Source organism: Colias croceus, chromosome 28 (assembly GCF_905220415.1).
Source record: "Colias croceus chromosome 28, ilColCroc2.1".
Taxonomy (NCBI): Eukaryota; Metazoa; Arthropoda; class Insecta; order Lepidoptera; family Pieridae; genus Colias; species Colias croceus.
This window is the reverse complement of record NC_059564.1, coordinates 3620472-3645460: the sequence shown is the minus strand read 5'-3', so window position 1 is coordinate 3645460 and position 24989 is coordinate 3620472. Positions and strand designations below refer to the sequence as shown.

At 33.4% G+C, this 24989-nt stretch overlaps 1 protein-coding gene across 18 annotated transcripts in view; it reads left to right on the top strand.

Annotated features, from left to right (window-relative positions):
* The window catches only part of LOC123703928 (phosphatidylinositol 4-phosphate 5-kinase type-1 alpha), a 54271-nt gene extending 29282 nt beyond the window's left edge, over positions 1–24989 (top strand). For 2 of the 18 annotated variants that reach the window (XM_045652123.1, XM_045652120.1), the window contains 8 exons: positions 699–791; positions 1574–1706; positions 2027–2114; positions 3696–3758; positions 4994–4999; positions 6232–6306; positions 6704–6796; positions 7729–11810. In XM_045652123.1, the coding sequence (XP_045508079.1) occupies positions 699–791; positions 1574–1706; positions 2027–2114; positions 3696–3758; positions 4994–4999; positions 6232–6306; positions 6704–6796; positions 7729–8831 (1654 nt within the window). In that variant the 3' untranslated portion in view covers positions 8832–11810. Of the gene's footprint in view, positions 1–698; positions 792–1573; positions 1707–2026; positions 2115–3695; positions 3759–4993; positions 5000–6231; positions 6307–6703; positions 6797–7728; positions 11811–12645; positions 12679–14014; positions 14252–16184; positions 16399–16808; positions 16904–17859; positions 17955–19350; positions 19830–24032 lie in introns of those variants that run through there. The other 16 variants (XM_045652124.1, XM_045652122.1, XM_045652128.1 and 13 more) reach the window with 14 other exon arrangements.

The following is a 24989-nucleotide window of genomic DNA, read 5'->3' as shown; positions in this document are numbered from 1 at the left end:
TTAGCTGCGCTCCGCGGTTTCATCCGCGTGGCTCCGTTCCTGTTGGTTTTAACGTGATGATATATAGCCTATAGCCTTCCTCGATTAATGGGCTATCTAACACCGAAATAATTTTTCAAATCGGACCAGTAGTTTCTGAGATTAGCGCGTTTAAACAAACTTTGCAGCTTTATAATATTAGTATAGAACTATAGAAGTTAATTCTCTCGCTTATGGGATCTAATGTGCTTGTGACTGTGTGGTGGTACGGTGCATGTAATATGCATTTTGTGGGAATTAATTCTTTATTTTTCAATATTTAAACTTCTATTAGATAGAGTAACGTATGTACAGAATTTCATTCTTCAAAATTGTAACTTTATTTGTTTCCAAAATTCCCTTGTTTTTAAAAGTTATTAGTAAATTTAGTAAATTAGATATGTATTTTTCCATTTTTTTAATAACTACTATATCTTACCCAATCTAATCAAGTCAAAACTCACATAAATATATAAAAAATTACATTTTTTGACATTTTTTCCATCACCCCACACTATTTACTCACTTGACATTATTTCACATACTTTGATATCTCATTAACTGATATTATCCCATACACTTTGACATTATCTCACACACTTTGACATTATCTCACACACTTTGACATTATCTCACACGTTTTGACTTTTTGACATTAATTCCCTATTTTTTAACACCAGGTCGATAAACCGCCAACGGCTGGTAGCACATTCTACGGCTATGGAGAGCATTCAGGCGGAAAGCGAACCGATTGACGAGGAAGAGGATGTGCCGTGAGTATTTTTTATGTCAAATAAATATGTAAAAGAATGAAGAAGTATGTATATGGCAAGAGGAAAATTATGTCAACTTAGAAATTTTAATAGGAAAAATTTTGACCTATATCTTTTATATGTATGTAAGTGAAAAAAAGTAGTGTGTTAGTTACATCACTCAAGAACGGTAAAACGGATTTTTATGATGTTTACTGTGCCGATTTTCAGTACACATACTGTATTAGGATAACAACTGATTATAATTGAAAAACTATAAAAAATAAATACAAAAAAAATATATAAATAACACGTCATTACTAGCGGTCCGCCCCGGCTTCGCCCGTGGTACATTTTTACGTTTTCTCTCCATAAGAACCACCCTCTTACTTCAAGGAATATTATAAAAAAAGAATTAACGGTATCGGTTCAGCCGTTCTCGAGTTATGCGTTTACCAACACATTTTGCGATTCTTTTTTATATTGTCATTTTATTTGAAGGTTAAGTTAAACAGTACAAATAGACTGTACAAAAATAAAAATCGGCCATTTTCTTTATTTCATCATTTTTTTATTTCTTACTAGCTTCCGCCCACGACTTTGTACGTGCATCCCCGTTTTTCCCGGTTCCCGCAAGAATTTCGGGAAATCCTTAGCGGATGCCTACGTCCTAACATCTACCTGCATGCCAAATTTCAGCCCGATACGTCCAGTGGTTTGGGCTGTGCGTTGATAGATCACTATATCAGTCACCTTTGAGTTTTATTATATAGAAGATTAATATTATAATTTATTTAAAACAGGCCCGGCGGTATCCCAGCACGAAACGCGCGCGGCGAACGATTACTACTTTTCCTTGGTATTATCGACATTTTACAGTCTTACCGACTTCGCAAAAAGTTGGAGCACACGTGGAAGAGCATGATACATGATGGGGTGAGTTTCTATTTATTTATTTATTCGTGATTTTTTGTTAAAATACTGTTTACTAGGTTTCCGCCCGCGGCTTCGCCCGCATTTTCAAAACAAAAACCTGCTTATCTCCGGTTCCCGTGGGATTTCAGGGATAAAACCTAGCCTATGTGTTAAACCATGTTACCCTCTTTATGTGTGCTAAATTTCATTGTAATCGGTTCAATAGTATTTGCGTGAAAGAGTAACAAACACACACACATCCTCAAAAACTTTCGCATTTATAATATTAATAGGATATTATTACGTATTTCTTTACTAATCATTACTTTTATGTATTCCAGGACACGGTATCCGTACATCGACCTAGTTTTTACGCGCAACGTTTCCTAGATTTCATGGGCAAAACTGTGTTTAAGAAAATACCTTCGTGTAAGTATCAGTTTTTTTGTAAAATTGTAATTTTTTATACGTAAACTAACCCCCAAAAATAATCTTCTCTTTCTAATCTCTTCTTAAGTCTATTAACTCTATTAGGTAATAAGCTAAAGTGGTTAAGTATATAGATATAATATTTATATGGAATATGGTAAATAATAAGGTTGCGAATTGTATTAAATGCCCTCTTAAAGTTTAAGCCCTCAGGATATAGTATTCCGTTAATAAAAAATGTAGTAATTTTGCAGCTTATCGTTAAAATAATAACGCTTTTAGTTTAACAAATCATTTTATTAATAATTAAAGAATATAATCGAGCCTATAAGCATGCTATCTCGCTCGCACAATGCCTCTCTTTCCCACTTGTAATTATTATGTGATTTTAACTGACAGATAAAATAAACAGGACATATCCGAAAGTTATGAAATTGAGTATTGTTATTAAAAAAAAACAATTGAAGTTACTTTTGAAGTGTGGAAAAGAGATGGCATTATGTGTGAGCGAGATAGCGTAAAACAAAATTCTATTCTTTATATTTTCGTCATACTAATCCGTGAAATGATAAGTAAGCAAAATTACTTAACTATTTGTAGTTAGATTATAATTTAAAAATTGTGTAATAATGTGTCTACTTATATGGAAGTCGAAGATTTTAATTTTTTTGAAGGTAGTTTTGCTATTGTACAATATTTATTTGATTCGTTTAACTGCATTGTATGCAATATTAATTTGACAAATTTAACTTTAGAGAAATAGAAATATAACAGTGGACACTCGGGTTCGTCTATAATTTTTTGGTCGAGCCTTTAAAATTTATAATTTCAATTTAAAAACAGTAAACAAATGCACAAAATAAGTATTCCTTCAACATACACAATGAAATGTTGCCCATAAATAAATAGGAATTCATACTATAAGATAATAAAAAGAAATTCAAAACTACCTTCATTTAATTAAAATATTTAAACATATTATATACCACTAAAAACTTTAGACAGGGTTAAACTTAACAGGGTTTAACTTTAAGCGCGGGGTTCTCTTTAATCTGGTTTTGTCGTATTTCACATAGACAACTATTAAAGTGACAGATCCCTGGTTTAAAGTTAGACTGTGTTTAAATTGTTTTGTGTTACGACCAATATCTTTTCAATGATAAATTGAAATGTTCATACAGATCATACCGCTGGTAATGTGTGTTATATGTTACGCTTTTTATGTCTTTATTTTATGTATTAAGGTATTTATAAGGAGAAAAATGGCTCCATTTTATTACGTTTATACGCAAGTTATTAAAAAAATAAAAAGACATGTGGCACTCGGGGACTGCCGCGGTAAAGCTATTGCATGCTATGCCTTCAAGCCACACCTCCGCCCGTCGGAGTGTTGAGCGTGAGGTTTTTTTCGTTACGGAATTTCTCGATTCGGTCCCCGCGCTCAAGGCCCGCGATAGAAGCTATGCAATAGCTTAAAAAATGGAGCCATTAAAACCCTATATAAAATTGCAAATGTATCTAACCCAACCGAAAAAAAAGAACCGATCCGCAAAACTATAACCCGACTAAATTGTTGATCAGTGGACCTACCGGAGATCAAGGGGAACCATCGCAAATTCAGAACGTTGGTGACCAGCTACATAGGTACATACATATAGGCTATTGTGTGTTTGTAGCGTGGGTGGGGTGTTGGTGCGTTGGGAAATATGTTAAAAGGATATACAGTACAAAAAAAACTGTAGGCTATCTAACACCGAAAGAATTTTTCAAATCGGCTCAGTAGTTCCCGATATAGGCGCGTTCAAACAAACAAACTCTTCAGCTTTATAATAGCACAGATTAGGTCCGATATTTGTCGAATTACAAGGTACTCTTGCGTAAAAACATCAGGACTTTAGGGGGATCTCTAGACAGCACCAGACACATTCGATACTTCGACAAGGCCCTGCAAAACGATTGTCGGAATACCGCGGGTCTACTGTAATAAATGGATAGGTAATAATAATAAAAAAATTCAATTAGCTAGCTTTCGGGGAAGCTTAGCTATAAGAACAGCTTTCGGGGAAGGGTGAATCAGGTGATTGAACCAATGCCAGCGTGCACTGTAAACTTCGTAATAAAAAAAATAATCCGTATAAAAAAAAAATAATGAATACTGCTAATGTATTCAGGGTGAAGAAGGGATAAATACTTACTTGTGGTGCCGCATATATTCTGATGTGTATTTTTTTATGTGTTTCGTACAAAATATTGTGTACTAGATTTGAGCCCGCGGATTCGCCCGCTTTTTCAAAGGAAAACCCGCATACTTCCCGTTCCCGTGCTATTTCCGGGAAAAAAACCTATCCTATGTGTTAATCCAAGTTACCCTCTATATGTGTGCTAATTTTCACTGTAATCGGTTCAGTAGAATTTGACACATCCTCACAAACTTTCGCAGTTATAATATTAGTAGGATAGGATTGAAAAACAGTTTAAACTATAACATAATAATAATAAATAAGTATGATAATATAAATTAAATATATGGCTTCTAATAATTACAGGAGTGTTTATCCAATGCAATACACCAACACCCCAACTCATTTTTAGGCAATATGCTGATTATAATTTTGTCACATTTGATTTTTTGTTAGTTTTTTTTTTATTTACAACATTAATTTCTGTGATCGTTCACAATGTTCGGCATGTAATATATTGTTTTGCTAGTTTTTTTTTCTTTTCTATTTTTTCTAAATTGCATGACATTAAACATGAAGGTCATGCACCACGCCCCGAAAACGGATAATTTTAGTGTCATGTGAAAATAATTTTGTTTTTTTTTCTCACCCTAATCACAAATACTGTCCGAAATCGGATCCTGGCGCGCATCTGTGGAGGTTTGAGTAAGTCCGGGTTTTTTGAAAGAGCATGATATGAAGTGACGTCCGATTTTTTTTTATGTTAATGTGTTGGTTTTTCGTCAAAATTGTTATAATGGATTATTGGCGGGTTTTTAGATTAGAAAAAAAAACACGCGCCAAATTTTATTATTTGTAAGGTGGGAAATTGTCCGGGTGGTTGTTAAAATTGTTTACGTTATTTTTTTGTGTATTTGACAAAATTTTTGATACTCAAATTTGCCTAACAACAGAGTCATAACAGATATTAACATTTTATGTTGTTTTTTCGAATTCATTCATTGATTTTGTAGTTTTTATTTTTTTATTGTTGTTTTTTTCAAAACGTTACGCTGTTTAGTTATGTTGATTACAAAAATCATGAAATAGAAAAGGAATTTGCACCCGTATTAGGACATAGAAATTAGATATGTCTTTGTGAACGGTTAGGTTATATTTTTAGTTCAAGAACAAGATCATTATAACAATTTAATATTAATAATTCATATATTTATTATTAATTTATTTTAAATGTAGCTAGATTCGAGTTGGTAGTTAGATTATATATTTTCTTCTACTATTGCTATTTATTGGAATCTATTTTTAATCTGTCTCGTTTTCTGAATTATCTGTGGCCATGTTTTGTCTCTTCGAATTGGCATGACTTTCTTCTTATTCCTAAATTATTTTTCTTTCCTTTATTGCCTCTGGTTTCTGAACTGTTATTAATAATTTCGCCTTTTCTGATTCAAAGGTATATTTATAGGAAGAAAATTTTAATAAAACTTTGAAAATGTGGAAATGTAGTGCTTTGTGAAAATTTTATTTACGCGACTTTTTTTTAAATTATTTCAGCTTTGATTTACACGCCTTTTTAAAAAGTGCTTCTGATCATCATTTTTTTATAACGTTGTTGTTTTAGTTTTGCTACTGAAAAGTAATTTAATTATGTGTGAATAATTTTGTTTAACAAAAAGTAAATAATCCTTTTTACTTGTGTTAAACTAATTACTATCTTTGAATGCCCATACATTCGTAAAGGGCTCATTCTATTAAATAGATCAAAATTAAATTCAGTTTTTTCTGCTTTTTTGTCATAAAATCTTTGCCGAACACGATTTTGCAAGTTTACAAACAATTGCCGCTTATTTTTTTTAACCGACACGCCATTTTTTTGAATTTTTTTTTCGTATTTCTTGTAAAAATTCGATTTTTCATATGTTATTGTACATTTACAGCACTGAAACACTCGCCGTCTAAGCGAAAGAGCATCGCGAAGCCGTCTAGACCGCAAGAAGAAATCGATACACCCGGTAAGTTTGGATTTTTTAATATAAGTACATATTATTATGGGTAAAGTGTATTTTTATATCGCGCGATTTTGATACTTATTTGTGAGTGATAGAGATGAGTTTCGGTTGGTGGGATTTTTAATTGAAGTCGTTTGTGAAAACGGTGATACCTATAGGGTAGTAATAGGGGACATTTTGTTTTTGACATCGTAAAATTTAACAAATAGATAAAAGAAGGTTAAATATTAAAATTATAATGTTTTTATCAGTATACAGAGAGAAAAAAAAGAAAGATATTTTATTTTGATAAAAAAAAAACTGTTTTGTGCTTAACCAGCGGGTAGCCTGAAAATAAGATTTATTACCGTCGTATATAATGTCGGTTTTTTTTTTACAAAAAAAATCATTGTTTTAACAGGTATGATAGCTAGTCTACCAATTAGGTCGCCTAATATGAATAAAAAACTACGTATGTCTTTGCGTACGCAAACGGTCACGATAAATCAATATAGTGAGTTGATTGTTTATTAGTTTCTGTGTTTGCATCGTGTTAACGATTTTTAGGCCTGATTAGGAATCGTTTTAATATGTGTTTTTGTTCCGTGGTGGAAATTCGTGTTTAACAAAAAAAAAATGTTGCTAAATTTTTATGTTGGAGGCGAATAGTTGAGAAAAAAGATGTGAAAATTTTTAGTTTAATTTAAATTTTTATTAATTTGAATTAATAAAATAAACTCGAAATAAAGAGAAAATCTAATATAATTATCTTTTTAGATAATATATTTAATGAGCGTGACTAAATTTGAAATTGGAGTTGGTGTTTCTTTTACTTTACTTACATATGGAATGGCTAACAGACCGGAAAACAGATTTTTATTTTTTATTTTGTCTTTATTTTTAACTAAGTTTTATCCGTTTATTTTCTGCATGTCGTATCATATTATCTAAATGCATGAACGAATTATTAACCAATTTTATAAAAATACACTTTATATCTAGTAGAGTATTAACATTTTTTGTTTATTAACGTAGTAGACATCCCAATCCTAAATCCGTGTGAATGCAATATGTTTTGTTTCTCTAAGTAATTATTTATTGCTATTATATACATTTCAGTTTATTTTGTCCCCTCCCCCCATCCCTATTGGTGTGTGTGTTTTGCGTATTATTTATTTATTTTACACAAATAAATAAGGTACCTTCTAGGGAAGCGCGTTCCATCTTAGGCCACATCTCAGCTTAACATCAGGCAAGATTGTGGTCAAGCGCTTTCCTATTCCCAATAAAAAAAATATAAAAAAAAAATCCGTCGCGATGTTTCAATGTGTGTGTGTGCTAACTACGAAGCGGCTGTGTCCAGTGTATGCGGGTGGTGTGAAATAAACTGAAATGTATCAATATGTACCGTTTAGAGCGACGACTAATGCTGCGTTTTGTACGCAGGACGGATATACATCGGGCGTACTATAACGGACTATAATCCGGACTTGTTGAGACAAGCCAAGTCGCCTAGATCCTCTGTACGATCTAGTCTAAGCGACTTCACGGACACGACTATTTCGACTTGGAACCAAAGACACCAACAACCGACGGAGTATCCGTCAGTGCTATCTGATAGATTGAAAATCATGGATAGAGATAGGATTCAATTTCCCAGACGGATAGACTTCGATACGTCGAATTTGACGTCGCGAGAGCCCGGACCGTCTTACGATACACATTTATATAGAACGTCAGTGCACGATAGAATGGAGTCCCTATCTGATCAACTGACGAAAGTCCTAAGTACGGGAGCGGGTAGTACACACATAAACGGCAGTTTAGCAGATAGCGGTATACAGACGGACAACACGAGCACCAGCGTACCCCAAATATACGTAGCGGACGCTCAAACAACGCCCGTCATCAAAATACTCAAAGACGCAGCTGTGGATACGAGAAATGACAATAATCTCCAAGACATACCGTTCATAGATGAAGAGGAATTGGAGAAACCGTGGAAGCGCAGGTCGAACATTCTAGAGAAACACAAGAGCACATCGAACATTCCAGAACGTATAGACGAAGTTAGTTCGCAGGAACAATCGAACGAACGGCTATCTATGAGCTTTAATAGATCCAAATCGCCGACTTTCGTCGAGAAATTCAAGAAATTCTTCATGGATATTGGTCTGGTTAAGTCTGAGAGTTCTCCAAATACAAGAGAAACGCACGATTCCAGTACATTGCCTAAGAATCTGAATTCTAGTTATCGAACGCGTAGTGCGACACCAACTAATATAGAAACAAGGGAAGCGTCCACACTACCAAAAGACATGAGATTCCGTAAAGTGCGTTCTACACAAACGGTTTATATTAAACCAGAAACAGATATGTCAAGAGAACACGTATCCGTAGTTAAATTGAACGGAGACGAACATATAAAAGATTCGGAGTCAGAGAGGTGTTTAAAAGAGGTCGTATACGTGAGGAGTTTGGAAAAAGCGGCGATATATTCGGGCAACGATAGCGGTAGTACGATTATAGTAGTGCCGCCAGCTGATTGAAGTTTAGAACAAAAAATAGGTGGATAATCTGTGGATGCATGAATGCATTTAGTCTTTGTTGAATTTGTGAGTTGTGACGTCACATAGTACATTGTATACAGGGTATAACTTGGTTCATTTTTCTTATCACAATATACAGAATGGTTCAACAATTTGATTACCGTTCGACTCTGTGTATACAGGGTGTTTCAATTTTATTTTGTTGTTTACCTGTATAATGTACTATTGTTACGTGTGTCGTATAGAATATAGTTTGACGGATATGACGGTATGTTGCAAATTGTTTCGTGGCGTTCTTTTCTAAGTAAACTAGCAGGTCCTAGTTACAGTTTCTGTTTTAATTACGATTTTATTAAGTGGGAAAATATTATGGAATTGATATTTTGTGAGTGTAAATAAACATTGTTTTTTATACTAGTCGATTTTACGAACAAATATAGGAGATAAAAATGCTTATTCATTCCTGTGTAAATGAAAAGAAGCGTGTGTGCCGAGCACATGTGTCAGAAGTGAAACTTCTTTGCTAAGATTCAAAGATACCAAAATCGTCGCCTTACTCCATGACGTATTATCATGACGCGAACGTACAACGTGCGAACGAACGCATAACGTACGGTATTGTCATGACGCGACCTTGAAATTTTACTCTCAACGCGCTTGAAGAAGTTTCACTTCAAAGAAATGATGTAGTTGAAAAGTTTACGTGAATAGTGTATTTGGATGCAGTAGCCATGATACAAATAGTTTCTATATAATAAAAGTCGACCAGTATAGAAAACAAGGTTTAATTAAATCAACTAAGGGCTGATTTTTCAATCCTTGGTTAAAACTTATTCGTCGAATAATGTATAAAACTACCATTTTAAAAACGTATTCTAATCGCCCGTATTTGACAGTTTACGTGACATTTTAATATTATCGTGTAATACTTTATTGGACGGATAAGATTTATCCAAGCATTGAAATATCGGCTCTAAGAACAATGTAAAGATGGCGTATGATAATCAGATTCGTAAATAAAAGCTAAGTAATTAATTTATTAATAAAACGCCAAAGTAGTTAATTGGAATTGGTTGATAAATGACATTGAAAAACCTTATTTATTGAAGGACCTATGTGATCGGTAATATAAAAAAAAATATTAGAAAATATACTATACAATTTTGTTTTTTAAAAATAATAATGTATGCATTATTTATATTGAGATAAAGAATTAAGAAACCCAGTGATATATGCCTATCTTAATGCTACTTAAAATTTAAATTGACATTTATTAAAAAAAAACATCCTGTTTGTATATTTTCATTGATAATTTATTAAATTACTTTCTTGGTAACACAATTTTTGAAGCTTGACAAGCTTGCATGAACAAACAGTTTGTGCAAACTTAATGACTGTAGAGACAATAAAAATCAACTTATAATACTATTATTAGTATGTTGTCTTCTTATATCTTGACATACATGTATATCTTCCTTACTCTGCTTTAAAAATATACGTATTTTACCCAAAATGATATTTATATGGCAATACACACAAAAATTATGAGATTATTTATAATCATAATCTATTATTATAATATACGGTCTTAGTAAATTAGTCCAGTTTATGACGTCATCGACGCCATTTTATTTTTTTTAAATCATGTCAAATTGTGACGTCATCAGTGTGACATAAAAAAATGTAGTTTTGTATATAACGTGTCTTTCACCAAGAATTTAATCGTAATTTATATTTTTCCCTAGGTCAGTACATTTATTTTTATTTTATGTAGATAGAGGTCATGCATTTTGTACTAAATAATTAATTTTTATATATTCTTCGTTTAGTGTATACAATTTCCCTTTATTACTGTGAATAATAGATTATTAAAGTAATATTTAAATAAATTATTTTGTTCACTGCTATATCCGCCATTTTGGATTTTACGTCACAATCTATTATAGTTTTTTTATTTTTTATTAGGCGTTACAATTTTATGTTCTTTGTTCAAATTTTTAAAATTAATCGAATAAACTCACAAACATTATATTATATTTACATAGGTGTATTAAATATTGATATTAAATGTTGTACTGAAGTAATATTTCCTTAGTGATTGTAAAGGTGTTTCATACGCTTTATTATGTTAGGCTATAATAAAGGTCGGTATGATATGTGTAGGTAAGTTTTGAGATATGTGTCGTCTGGTGAAGCCATTATTATAAGTAAAAATATAGATAGGTTATTACGGGATTGGCACGGCATGGCTAATTAGCTATGTTACTTCAGTTGTCTCTTTCGCTCACGATAGTTGAATGCCACCTCACTTTGACGTGTAATCGTGTGTGAATTAAGCGCCTTATTCACGGTCCATCCCCGCTGTACGTCCCGCCAAGGTCATACACGATGCACGACGCAAAACGACAGTGAATAGTATTGACGTACGTCAAAAATAACATAAAAATAATAATTATTGACGTACGTCAATACTATTCATTGTCGTTTTGCGTCGTGCATCGTGTATGACCTTGGCGGGACGTACAGCCAAATGGACCGTGAATAAGGCGCTTTAGTTTGTCGTGTTTCAAGATCGAACGTTGTGTTGATAACCTATCTACACATTTTTACTTATAATGTAACTGGCCTTTAGATTTGAAATGACAATTAAATATATATGATGGGTCGTCTTAACAATGTGCAGCGTTGGCCCAATAAATGATCGTCGAAGTTTGCCGCTATTACGGCGATTATGAATAAACATCTACAATGACGGTCGATCATAGACAAGGCTCTACACTATCGTGGTTGCCTCTACTCGCCCAACGTTGCCCATTGTGAAGAGGGCCCATGATGTAATAAATGTTTTTGCTTACGGATTGACGGTTTTTGACGTATTTTGTGATGAAATGTAACCCGTCCGTAAAATAACGAATGGTATTTATTATTTATATAAAATATATTTGGAAAGTGTTAAAATCTATACAAATAGTAAGTAAGTATCTATACAATAGTAACTATATGCTGTTCCTAATTTCATCACATTTTCTTACAAGTTAAACCTTTCCTTGTAATTTCTAAAGGCCTAATACTTGTGTAGAAATATATATGCTATCTCTTTCTATTTGTATGTGAATGAGCGAGATAAAACATAGTATATTTTTATGTACCTAGTTTGTTTAAAATGTTGTAATTTATTGAATGTGTAAGATGAATGTGAATTAAATAATATATTATGAGATTTTTGATATTGTTGTTTTATTTATATTTTTTCAAATAATAATTTTTAATCATCAATTGGCAAAAATGAAATATAGTTTTTGAGAAAGATGCTTAAAAAGGGTTCTCTAATCTAGAGGTAAGACCATAGATACGTGTTATATTTAAGTATCTTCAAAAATTTTCTGCATGTTATTTAAATTTTAAAGTAAAATACACAATAATCCACTATATTGGTTATCGAGAGTGTAAAAATTTCAACAACACATAACCAAACGTTATTGTGATAATATTTAAAAATTATGTAAAGGTCAGAAATTTCTGAATAATGTGAGAATAAGAAATTAACCAAGAAAATATTTTCAACCGTCAAAATAGGTACTGTCAGTTTTACCATACAAATGATTTAGTGCTGATTTACACAGGGTCAGTAACTGACTACAAATTCGAGGCAAATCAGTGCTGACCCGAAAAAAAACCCTGTGTAAACAGATTTGAAGTCAGTACAGAGGCTTGAAGCCTATGTAAACATTTAAAGTCCGCCGAAATTCGGCGCCGCGACTGACTTGTCTACTGTCTATTTTATTAAACGTATTTCACGCTTACATTTGGATAGCAGCAAGCTCAAGTGGAACGAACGCAAAAGCAGGTGAGGTTTACAATATAATAGTGTTTTATATCGACTGTAAAAAAACCTCGAGAATGAGAGAATTTATCGAGTTTAACATATTTTATATATTTATGTATTTTACTTGGTTTATAATATTCAGAGTAAGAATCGTGTAGATAAAGCATCTGACTTTATCGGTGAATTTAGACCAAACGAACATAGAGCTAGAGCATTCTTTCGTGATCCTTTAGTGTAAACGAAAACTCGTATTCAATGTTGTTCAGTATTAGAACATTGCATAGAATCTTTTCGAACGCACTAAGAACAACGAAATAATGCTCCAGGCCTGTTTACACTAAAATAATTTGATATAGTGGGGTTAGAATGATCATTCGCTCGTTTGATCTAAATGCACCGTAAAGATTGGTTCAGTATTTTTCATGATTAATAGACCAAGATTATAATGAGCATTGATTTAGGAATGACCCGAATTAAAAAAAAATGATTCTAAAGAAATATGCAATATTAAAAAAGGGAACAACCCTTTCTGTAAATTGTGGATAGTATTTTAAATCAGATAGAAGTGAAAATTGAGTTTATTAAACATAGGAAAATGAATATAGAAAACAATAACTATAATACAATAATGTTTAGGTTATATTTATTGTTATTGTAAGCTTGAAAGAAAACATTTTGTTGCCAAAATGCTTCTGGCGCCCAAACACACGCTATGTAAAATCGCTTACTATTACAGCTTAGTTTGTTATAATATAGGTATTTATAACTTATTGACTTAATAATGTACAACTCGACCAAGATAAGTTTGCACCTCACGTCGATTACGTCACACTGACGCTTACGTACGGTCTGCAAAAAAGGATTTGCTATGACTTAGTCGAGTTGTATAATTATAAGATAATATTTAAGATAACCCTATGATGGTTTGTTATTGATATAAATTAAGACGTAAGATTTCAAAATGTAAACTTATCGTTGGTATTCTCTCTTTCCATGCTGCTATCGACCTATCGGATCTTTTAACTATTGGTATACTTTATTTACACCTAACCCTAAATCTGCATGTTATGTCTATTTGTTTTATTCTAATCTATCACTAACATCTAAAACGCACCAATAATAAATGCGATATGTTGACGGTCAAGCTCAATACACAAAAAACAAATACAAACACGCCATTTTGGATATTTAACTCCGTTGCCAAATCTATACGCTTCCATTCGTTCGACGAATTTTTGTTACTCCGCTTTGTTTCTTCCGCCAAATCTTGTTTATAATGTATTATTTGTACAATGTATTATATAATTTGTTTAATAAATATGTTTACAAATGTCTCGAGCGTTTCTTTCGCCTGTAGTGTCGTTAACTGACGTCACAGCGCAAATTACGCCGACGTCAGTGACGTCACCAGTGTCGACGTCCGCTAGAGTAAGCCAGGCGGCTACGAAAACAACTCTGTCCACTCCAGACCCGGACGTGGCTTTCCCAGCGGTCCTCAAGGGCTCGCAGAAGCAAAGAGTCCCTCCCCCCGTCCCGCCACGTGGCTCTCCCAAAGCTAAACGGGGTGGCCACTCGCAATCTACACTCGATAAAGGTGATTACAGTAATATAGATATTACAGTTAATGAAGTCCCACTTCATATAAATGATAGTGATGATGATTTTCGTTTGTATGGGCATGATTATAACTTTAAAGATATTGCATGCCATGTACCGCCCGTTTCTGATTCTTTAAACATGTCCAAAGTAGATACTAATTTGAGTTACGTAGAAGACGGAGAGAGCACGCTTAGGACACCTAGAGGTTTGTTTGCGCAATCGAATATGATGGCTAAGTTTGATATGCATGACGCGATGCAACACCACATGGAGTCGGGTGATTATGATGATAAGTCATTCACGGACTCTAGTAGTGACGATATTATCATTGAGGAGATGAAAGACATTGTATTTGAAAAGGTTGCACCCAAAGACAAACAAAATAAAGGTCCGTACCAGTTTCTGAAAACTGTTGGGAGCAAAGCTGTTGATAAGTTTTCTAAGAAAGCACCAGTTAATTCGTCAAGTCAAGAAGACAATGAGGAAATGGAAGAGAATGTATCAAAGATGAAAAAATCACCGCGAATCGATAAGGATTTAAATGAAGGCGGTTCAGTAAAATCAGATAAACCAAAGAGCTTAATGTCTGGTCTATCAAAGAAATTCACTTTCACTCAATCGAAGAAAGAGAAACAGAAGATCAAGCCAAAAATAGAAATTAAAACGTACGACGAAGAGCACGGCAGAGGGAAATTTTCGAAAGACGAAGCACTATGTCAAACGAAAGCGAAGACGCAAATAGACAAATTCCAAAAGAGCATAATGAAATCTTATTCAGAATCAGAGTCGAGTTCTATGTCGTCTTTACATGTAACTGAGACTGTGCGTAAACCAGTAGCACACGAGAATATAAGACAAAAGAAGGAGATCTTCGAAAAGAAAGTAGTAAGCAGGCCGGGTGTGAAAAGGCCTGCACCTAAACCGCCTGTTCAAGCACCTAAGCCACCTGTTCCTAAAAAACAAGCGCCAACAGTGAACGACAAAATGAAAAAGTTCTCAGTTACAGTTGTACCAGAGCCAAAACTACCTCCTAAAACATTTGGTGGTATAAAGCGAAGCAGTTTTAGAAGACTATCCGATAAAAATAAGAGGATACTCAGAATGCGGAAAGAGTTCGAAGTTGTGCTGTGAACGACGTCTAGAAGTTAATTGGCTCAAATCAAAATGCATGTGAAGATTTCGTAGTTATAGATGTATGCTTTGGCACGATTAAAGCTATTACTGTTATGTAGTTATTTTATTTCTTAGCTGTTCGTAGTCCGTTCGGTCTTACCTTACCCTTGACAAACTTTACAGTAGTACTATTATGTGTATCACGAATTATCTAAATCTCTGTGTATAACTTCGTAACTACTATGTTTGAATTGCATGTTCACAGTAGTTCCTTAGTTTTTATACAGCAAACACCTTGAATATTTTGATCATATTAAGTTAATAGTTATAGGTGTTATTAGTTGTTGTTATTGCACCATACCCTCTTACTTTCAATGATTATTTTTAAATGTTTAGTGTTTTTCTATACTTTTTAATACGTAGAACTCATCTAGCTACCTAATCTCACAAACGGGATAATTATATGCGTATTACGATATATTTTTTTTTGTAATGTTTTTTTCGAAGACACTATCCCAACGATACCATTTTGCACGTAAATGTTCAAGCTGTTTGCCAGAACCAAATACACTTTATAATTACTTATCTAGATCGGACATTTGCCAAATTATGATTCCAAACATGTTGTCACACATGACGCCTTATTTTACCCTAGCAATTGTTATATTCAATTAAATAACAAGTCTTCCAAGCGATAGAAATGCACATGTCCGGTCTACTTAGCAAATTTTTCAATCGTCACGCGTGATTGCTATTGAAAAATGAGCTCTATTCCCATAACAAGTAGGCTAGTCGTAACGCTAGTTGTGTGCCAGTGGGGGGGGTGTCGTGTTGTTCGACGCCGCCGCCGCCGTTCGAGGAAGCGCCGCCGAGAACGAGCAGAACGAACTCTTCGTCAACTACATCGTCAAGTGCGTCAGGTCGGCGGCGCGGGGCGTCGAGCGCGGCGAGCGTTATGACGACGTCGTCGGCTTCGTCGCTCGCGTTGACGCCCGCGGCGCTCAGTAGCGCGAGGAGCAATGAGGCTAGGTGAGTAAGGGAATTTGGGCGTATGGGTAGTAGTGATAAGGTTCCTATTACCTTGGCGCGTCGAAAGCGGCGTACATACCAGTACACTCAATGCAAAAACGATAAAAATAAATTAATGAAAAAAATCTCATCAATAGCATTGATCGAATCCACCAGTCCAATTTTATAGCTCAACGGAAGTAAAATGCAAAATGAATTTTATTCTAACAGTAATAAAACTCATTTGAGTGTGTATTCAACTACTCTATTATTTTACCATAACTCAAAAAAAACATGCAAAATTGAACTTTATTGTAACAGTAAAAAAACACATTTCAGTGTATACTCCACAAGTATTCACTTTTTCTAAACTTAACAAAACAAAAATGCAAAAATGGACTTTATTATAACAACAATAAAACACATTTCAGCGTGTGCTGGACCCCACCAGCGTCGGTAGAAGGCTCCACGCCAACATGGACGGAGGGGACGCCGAGTTTCACTGAATCGAGTAGCAGTGAACAAGGTGGGTATTAAAATAATGTGATTTTATTACAAACTAGCGGTCCGCCCCGGCTTCGCCCGTGGTACATATCACTTTTTCTCTACATAAGAACCAGCCTCGAACTTCAAGGAATATTATAAAAAAAGAATTAACGAAATCGGTTTAGCCGTTCTCAAGTTATGCGCTTACCAACACATTTTGGGATTCATTTTTATATATAAAGATATTGCGTGGTTTGAAAGAAATCGCAATCCATACTAATATTATAAATGCGAAAGTAACTCTGTCTGTCTGTCTGTCTGTTACTCAATCACGCCTTAACTACTGAACCAATTTGCATGAAATTTGGTACAGAGATATTTTGATACCCGAGAAAAGACATAGGCTACTTTTTACCCCGGGACATAGGATAGGTTTTATCCCGGCAATCCCACGGGAACGGGAACTATGCGGGTTTTTCTTTAACTGCGCGGGCGAAGCTGCGGGTGGAAAGCTAGTAAATAATAAATTATATAGGTACTAAACCTATATAATTTATTAGGTTTTCGACAAAGCGGGCGAAGCCGCGGGCGGTAAGCTAGTTATAAATAAATTAGAGATAAAGAATAGAAGCAGGCAGTATCGTTCATATACAAATTAAAAACAAATTGTTAGTTTTAAAGCTCTCAGTTCCTCTCCATTAATTTAATGATTGCTAATCGCAATTACAATAAATAATGATATAATAATGTCAGAAAAGCGAAGAACATCCATCCAACAGAAACAAAAGTTGTTTATTTTTTGTGATTTTTTTATTATTTACACGATTTCTTTTTTAAAGATAATTCTCCGAGAACAAGATGCAAAAGTTGTTACTTTTTTATAAAACTTTTTAATAAAAGTATTCTAACTTAATTTGTGTGGTAAATAGTTGTAAATCCTTAAAAAATCACAAAAAATAACAAAAAACAACAAAAAATACTATTTTTCGTCGTCAGGCTACCCGATAACGCCAGCCCGCGACGGCCGCCGCTCCCCGCGGCCGGCGCCACCGCCCCGCGCTACGCCCATCAACTGCCTCACTACTGAAGTGGTAAGATTTAGGGAATTTAACGGGTTTAAAGCCGGTTTTGTAGGTTTTTAAGTGGGGTTTGTGTTTGATTTTGGTATTGTGAAAATTTGAGAATTTGACGGGTTTCAAACTGGTTAATTTTTTAGGAAAAGTAATTTATTTCGGCAATTTTTTTTTTTTGTTTTAACGGGTTTAAAACTGGTTCTTTTTATACATGTGGTCCAAGCAAGTTTCGATGTTATCTAAGATCGGTATTAAATATTAATATACATACTGATTACTGATCCTAATTATCGCACATTACGAGGGTCGATGATTGAATTTTGAAATTTTGATCGCGTGGTTTAATTTTTTAATTATATCACTTCAAAAATTCAAACAGGTGATTTGAATTCTACCACTTAAATTCAGAAGAAGTATATATTATGTATTTCTGTTTTAAATCCGTTAAATAAAATCGACGACATACAATATGCCATTGAGAAAAGTTATATTACCTAGGAAATAAATAACTATAGCTAAAAGTAGTATAGAAGTGTGTGACACACTGATTTTGATGAGTCGTTTTACAAAAAACTTATAGATTTATATGTACTAGTTTTTAACTTTTACTCTATGTTATTATTAGACTGGCAACACTACACTATTATACTCTATGATATAATTAATAAAATTCAACAGATAATAAATAAAATTAAAATATTTAGTATATTATCACGAATGTTGCTTACATAAAAAATCTAATTGATTTAATAAACTAACATAGTAATATTTGTTATCTGTTTAGTAAAAGGTAAAGATAAAAAGTGATTTTGTAAAACGACTCTTATCACAACTAGATAGAATCCAATTCGGCCTAAAGCTGCTCAACTTTCACTGGATTACAATTGCTTGCTTTGGAGGTATTTGACTAATAAAATAATGTAAAGTTAAGTATACACGATTTGGCCTAAAAATTAAATATTATATTATTATTAAAAATAAATAAAAATGGTATTTTTAGGTTATATCGTTTTTACTTAACTATTCACAAATCACCTGCACAATGATACATGTTAAAGCTGGTATTATATTCATGTTTATTTTTCAAATTTTCATTGTCAAACTATTATTGACATTATTTTCATTGAAATAAAATTCAAAATCAAATTATTAATACTTATTTCGGGGAGCATCGAAGCGTCACTCGCGAAAGCTAGCGTGCTGCGCTTTTTTGAATGTTATTTTAATGAGAACAAAGTCGATAATAGTTTGACAATAAAAAATGAGCTGCGCCAGCCCTAACCTTCTTCCTTGCATTTTTATTGTTTATTATATGAAATTCTATGAATACCAGCTCTAACCTACCGCTTTATTAACAAACCATAATAACGCTGTATTCCTTTTGGACGCTGCTTCTCCCGGTGGGTTTGGATAGTTGCAATTAAAACAAAAAGTCGACTACGACTATAAGTGATGACGCACGGTTTTGCTTTTTACAAACATAAAGCTTTTACTCGATACAATATCGTTTGTAACACAAATAACAGTGCTTCCATTCATAGGAATGCAATTTGTTACAGATAACGTAAATTATTTTTAGTCTGTGCAATGGTTTGACGTTTCGCGCTATTTTTGACGTTGACATTTGACAAGTGGTGTTTTGACAGCCGCGTGCTGTGTGTTACCTGCCTTTAATGTTTAATCGGAAAGGAGTTTTTAGTTCTTAATTTATCATGTTAGAGTTTAATTGCTTTTTATCGTATGTAATGATAGTTCAGTAATTTGCAAGTATTATGTTATAATATGTCAGTGCTCTTGTCACAAATCTGGCATTTATTTAGTACTTTTATCACGCGTGCGGAATTATGGGGGGTTCCATATTTGAAGAGACTGTGCATGTTAATTTTTTAATAGTTATAATAGATTTTTTTATTTCTTTTGACATGTGGTATCACTTTAATCTCCTAAAAATACGTTCCCTGTTAACAAGAAGCTTATATCTAATACACTGGAGATTGCACTATGAACGTTGACTTGTCACGGGAAGGTATGACCTTGAATGACGCCTGGTTGTTTTTTGTCCCTTTCACACCTAACTTGGCAAGTTGGTGTGAAAGGGATGAAGGAACAACCAGGCGTCATTCAAGGTCATACCTTCCCGTGACAAGTCAACGTTCATAGTGCAATCTCCAGTGTATTAGATATAAGCTTCTTGACTGTTAATATTCAATTTAAATCCATCGACTAACTCTTGCATTTGTTGAGAACAAAATTGAACCAAAACACTTTCAAAATTCAAATAAAATATGGAACCTTCAGAAATCGAGTCGATATTGTCTAATTTTTTTCAGCACATGGTTTTAGCAGTTTTTAGCAAAAATAAATTACATAGTTATTTTATGTCTATTCTTGTTGTAATTCAAAAAGTATTAATCTGGGCACGTACCATGGCATGTTTCTGTTTGACAATTAAAGACATTTTTATGTTGTGTGACAGGGACGGGATGCGTATTCTGTATGTCTGTCTCTTTCTATTGGTCCTTCAAAATAGAACTGCAGATGATTTTCTTTAATCTCCATTCAATAAAAATATATATTTGACTGTACTAATGTCCAATTAAAAAGTAATAAGTTGTAGATAGGTTGCCAACACAACAAACGTCACACTACGCACACATGATTATATGTCAAAGTGAGATAGTACGATTCAACTCGTAAGTGAGAAAGAGATGGAAGCAAATGCTTGCTAATTAGCCACATGTTAGTGGATACATTCCTAGAACGATAATATAACCTATCTACTTTTGTTTCCGAACCTCAAAAGGAAAAGTTTGTTGTTGGATACATAGAATTAAAATTCTTACAACGTATAAATGTCTTTATTTGAATAAAACATGTCATAGCACACGCCCATTTTTAGCAATAATTGTTGTAAACTTGTATAATATTAAAAGTTCATTTTGCATAGTACAAATTTGATGTATTTAGATAATTGTATGTACTATTTAAACTAAGAGAGCGTTAGTGAACATATCCTTAACGTAGGCTTTGATTTCGTTTTAAATGCTAGATGGTTTTGGCGTTTTCTTTATGTAGGGAATTTGAATGCCTCTGTGTGGTAATGTCTTGATAGAAAACAATTACTAAGGATTGTTTTTCTAAAACAAATTCTCAAGCAATTTATTCCACGGACATTTCCTATTTCTGTAATTTGCATATGGGGAATATTTTTATTTTTTAGTGAGAATTTAATAAACTTGCAACTAGGTCCTGTTCTTGATTATTTTTATATATGGATGGTTACTGTTTCGCGTTTTACAGTTATTACATGTCAGAATTTAAGATGAGTCAGTAAAATAAAAATATCCGTTTTCAAATAAGCGCTATGGTATGTCTGATTTTGTCCTTTGATATATGGAAAAGTACCGTTTGATTTCTTAAGCGTTCTTACAGACGAACGACAAGTTGTGAACTGCAGAGGCTACTTCAGCCGTTGCCACCTGTCGACGACAGTTGTCGAAGCGTCGGTGGCAGCAGTCAATACGTCGAAGCAGTCTCAGCCGTTCACAATTTGCCGTTCGTCTGTTAGAACTCTAATACATTTTATTGGGGTCAAAGTCCAATTTTAAGCAGCAGAAATCTAGTTGTTACTAGCGCCCTCTTGACATTATGTATCGATGTTGCCAATATAAAAAAGTTACTGTTGATAGCTTAGTGTTTACAGTCGATAAATCATAAAGGTTGTTTGTGAACAGTGGCGTGCCTAGGGTGTAAGGACTGGGCAAGCCCAAAGTTTTCAAAGTTTTTGCTGGGTACCCTTTTCTTGAATTAGAAACCTTCCTAAGGTACTTATACTGTGTAATTACCGAATCAAATCTTCTAAATATTCACGCGCGCCCACTAACAGTTGAGTCAAACGTTTATCATTAAAATCGATAAATTATATTAAACTGTATGACATTATATTATTAATAAAATTGAACAGATCATTTATATTCTAATAATTCAAAACGGCGATCTTCTGAAGGAAAGATTTTATAACATCGGAATCGGAAGAAAGTAGGTGATTGTTTTAGAATTCAATTACCTAACAACTTTCAATTATTGATAATTCAATAAGGCGTTCTTGGCCTTGTGTATTTCTTAAATACGTACCTATGAATTCGATTTAACGATGAGAAAGCACGCTCCGTGGAAGAACTACCTTATACCTACTAGCAGAAATCATAACTACCAAGTACCAAATGTGCAAGTTTCAACAGCTGGGGCTTCTAAGCAATTCTTATTCATGAAGTCGATTAATTCGTAAACATATTTTAATTAAAATTTCGTATATGTGACTAACTGTTTGGGTAATGCACAAATCGGGAGTTGGTTTTTATGAAGAAATTAATTGATGTTTTTCAGTAAAGTTTAATGAGTTTACCTTTCCCCCGCTGAGCACAAAGCAAACCATCACAATTTACAACACAATCTGCTGTCGCGACACTCATTTTATCACAAAATTCGAAAAACATAACCTAAATTACACCGATATAATCACCCGCTCAAACAAACTATACTTATTAACAATAATATTCACGACGTTCGTTCGCGCAATCGTAACTATCTTCACACTGTTAAAGCCGGGCATTATTCTCCATACTGATTGCTATAGAATTCTATAGCTAGGTATGTAGCTACTTAGACGAAATTTCATACGTTAGAAGAGATGAGCGCAAAGCCCGGTAAAAGCCCACGCGTGCAAGCGAGACAACTACATGTTATAATCCATCCAATTTAGATTGTAACGTCAAAATAAAAGGTACGACCTTATTCTGATAGGAAAAAGGATGAAATTAAAATGTTTACTCGAATTCGTCATTGTTTTATGCTAGGCGTATTATATATTATATTGTAGGTGAGTTTTCATTGAATTTCGGAGCAAATTATGAATGGCTCATTGCGCGCGAATATTCAAACGTGAATTTGGTTATTTTCCTATCTCGTAGCGAATTTCTAAGGCAAGCCGGGCTTTTCGGCTTGTATGAACGTACCGCCACTGTTTGTGAAGCAATTTAGCGTTTGATATAATGTGTAATCGGCTTTCGTGCGTGTGTTTAAAGACCAATATAGTCTTCTATTTTTAGAATCCGCTGTGACTGCGTGTGACATGGCAGTAGGACAAACAAAATTCATAAAACTTGATATTAACTTATAATTATTTGTCTTATCTCTTGATTGGACTATATTTAATTGAAAGGAACGTACATCTTTTTTCTTAAATATGACAATACAGAATCTAACGTCGTATTACTAAGCAATGGTTCTTCCGACATTTTCGCTGTCAAAGTGACGCAACCCAACGTTGACATGTGTCATTGTATTTTGTAGGATAACAAAAGTTTTCTATATCAATTTATTCAACATAACATACCCAGACAGTTGAGAATATTCAAATATTTTTGTATTTAGCAAATTTTCAAAGTTTTTTTTTTATTACCATTCTAACCATTTATCGTATCATGGTTGATTTACGAAGTTTTTTTGGTTATGAAAGAATTATATGCCCCAGAGTTGCCCCCCACTAGTTCATGCCTGTCACATGCCTGTTACCCTTACAATAATTATTGCCACATCTATATTAATATTTTACGAATAATATTTCCGCCAAGATTTTTTGTGAGTGCAACATTTATCGTTGTTATTATGTATAGCAATTGTATAAAACTGTTGTTGTTATTTAATTAAGATTTAAACGTAATAAAGCATTTGAAATACAATATAGTCATTTTCGCATGTTCTATAACCTATAAATAAAACAAATAGTTGGTTGCCATGGTTACCCACCTAATTTTGACATGTGAATGTTCTATCAAATATTTCGGCATATTGTATTATAACTTGGTACAACTGCGCATGATCAAAATGCAATTAATATATTTAGATGCTTTAAATTGCATGAAATAATAATATATAAAAGAACACTAATTAAAAATTCGCTCATTAAAATAACTTTATTCTTTTCGCTTCCATGTCATTTAAAGGTAAGAATTTCCAATTTTTTTTTTACTTTTTTTTGTTTTAACATGTTTGGTTTTTATTACTAAATTATTTCAGTGAAAAATACTGTTACAGGTCGAAATTGCACATTTGACATCCGAGACAACGCATATTTCTATATCGAGCTACGAAGTGCATCAAGTTGAAGAGAAATTTAGTTAATATTTTAATTATAATGTGTTTAACCTATTTAATCTGCTTATAAGTTATATTCGGGCTCAAGGTTTCCCGCCGAAATATATTAGAATATATTCATACGTCATGACGCTATCAATACTTAAATATCAAATGATGGTAAATTAGAGCTAGCGCGCAAGAGCAACTTTTGTCTCCGCAACTATTTTGTCTCTCCCATCAACTCTATGGGCTAGTAAGAAAGTGCGCGCACGTAGCGACGCAACTCCCCATAGAGTTGATGGGAGAGACAAAATAGTTGCGGAGACAAAAGTTGCTCTTGCGCGCTAGCTCTTGGCCAAATCAGCAACTGTACTCGATATTTATTAATTTATATATTAAGTGTAAAGTGTCATTAAAAAATCAAAATATTTTGAAAGCTTTTTTCTATATTATGGCAGACATTGCAAAACATCAAAACTAGGTTTTCTTTTATGGCAACTACGATATTAAAACTAATAATTGACAGTAGCTGAATTATAATTTTATTTAAGTTTAACAGTAGTTTATTATGAAATTCTCATAATAGATCTGAAAGATATCTCTGAAAATGAGTAAAAAAATTCTCTGAAAACATAAGAAGCTATGTTTTAATTTTACAAGTTTTAACTGTCTCTATTTATCTGTGATTTTTTTACTTTACTGTATTTCTATATTGTGTGTCTCTCATATTAATTGAATAATAAAAATAATGTATATGTACATATTAATAAAAAAAATGCATATACAGTGAGTTCCATGAAATATGTGTGGCGAGGATAATATATTATTTTCTTATATTATACTAAAATCTGTATACAATTTTATGTTTAAAAAATAATACAAAAAATAAAAGTCACGATTTTATTTGACACTAGC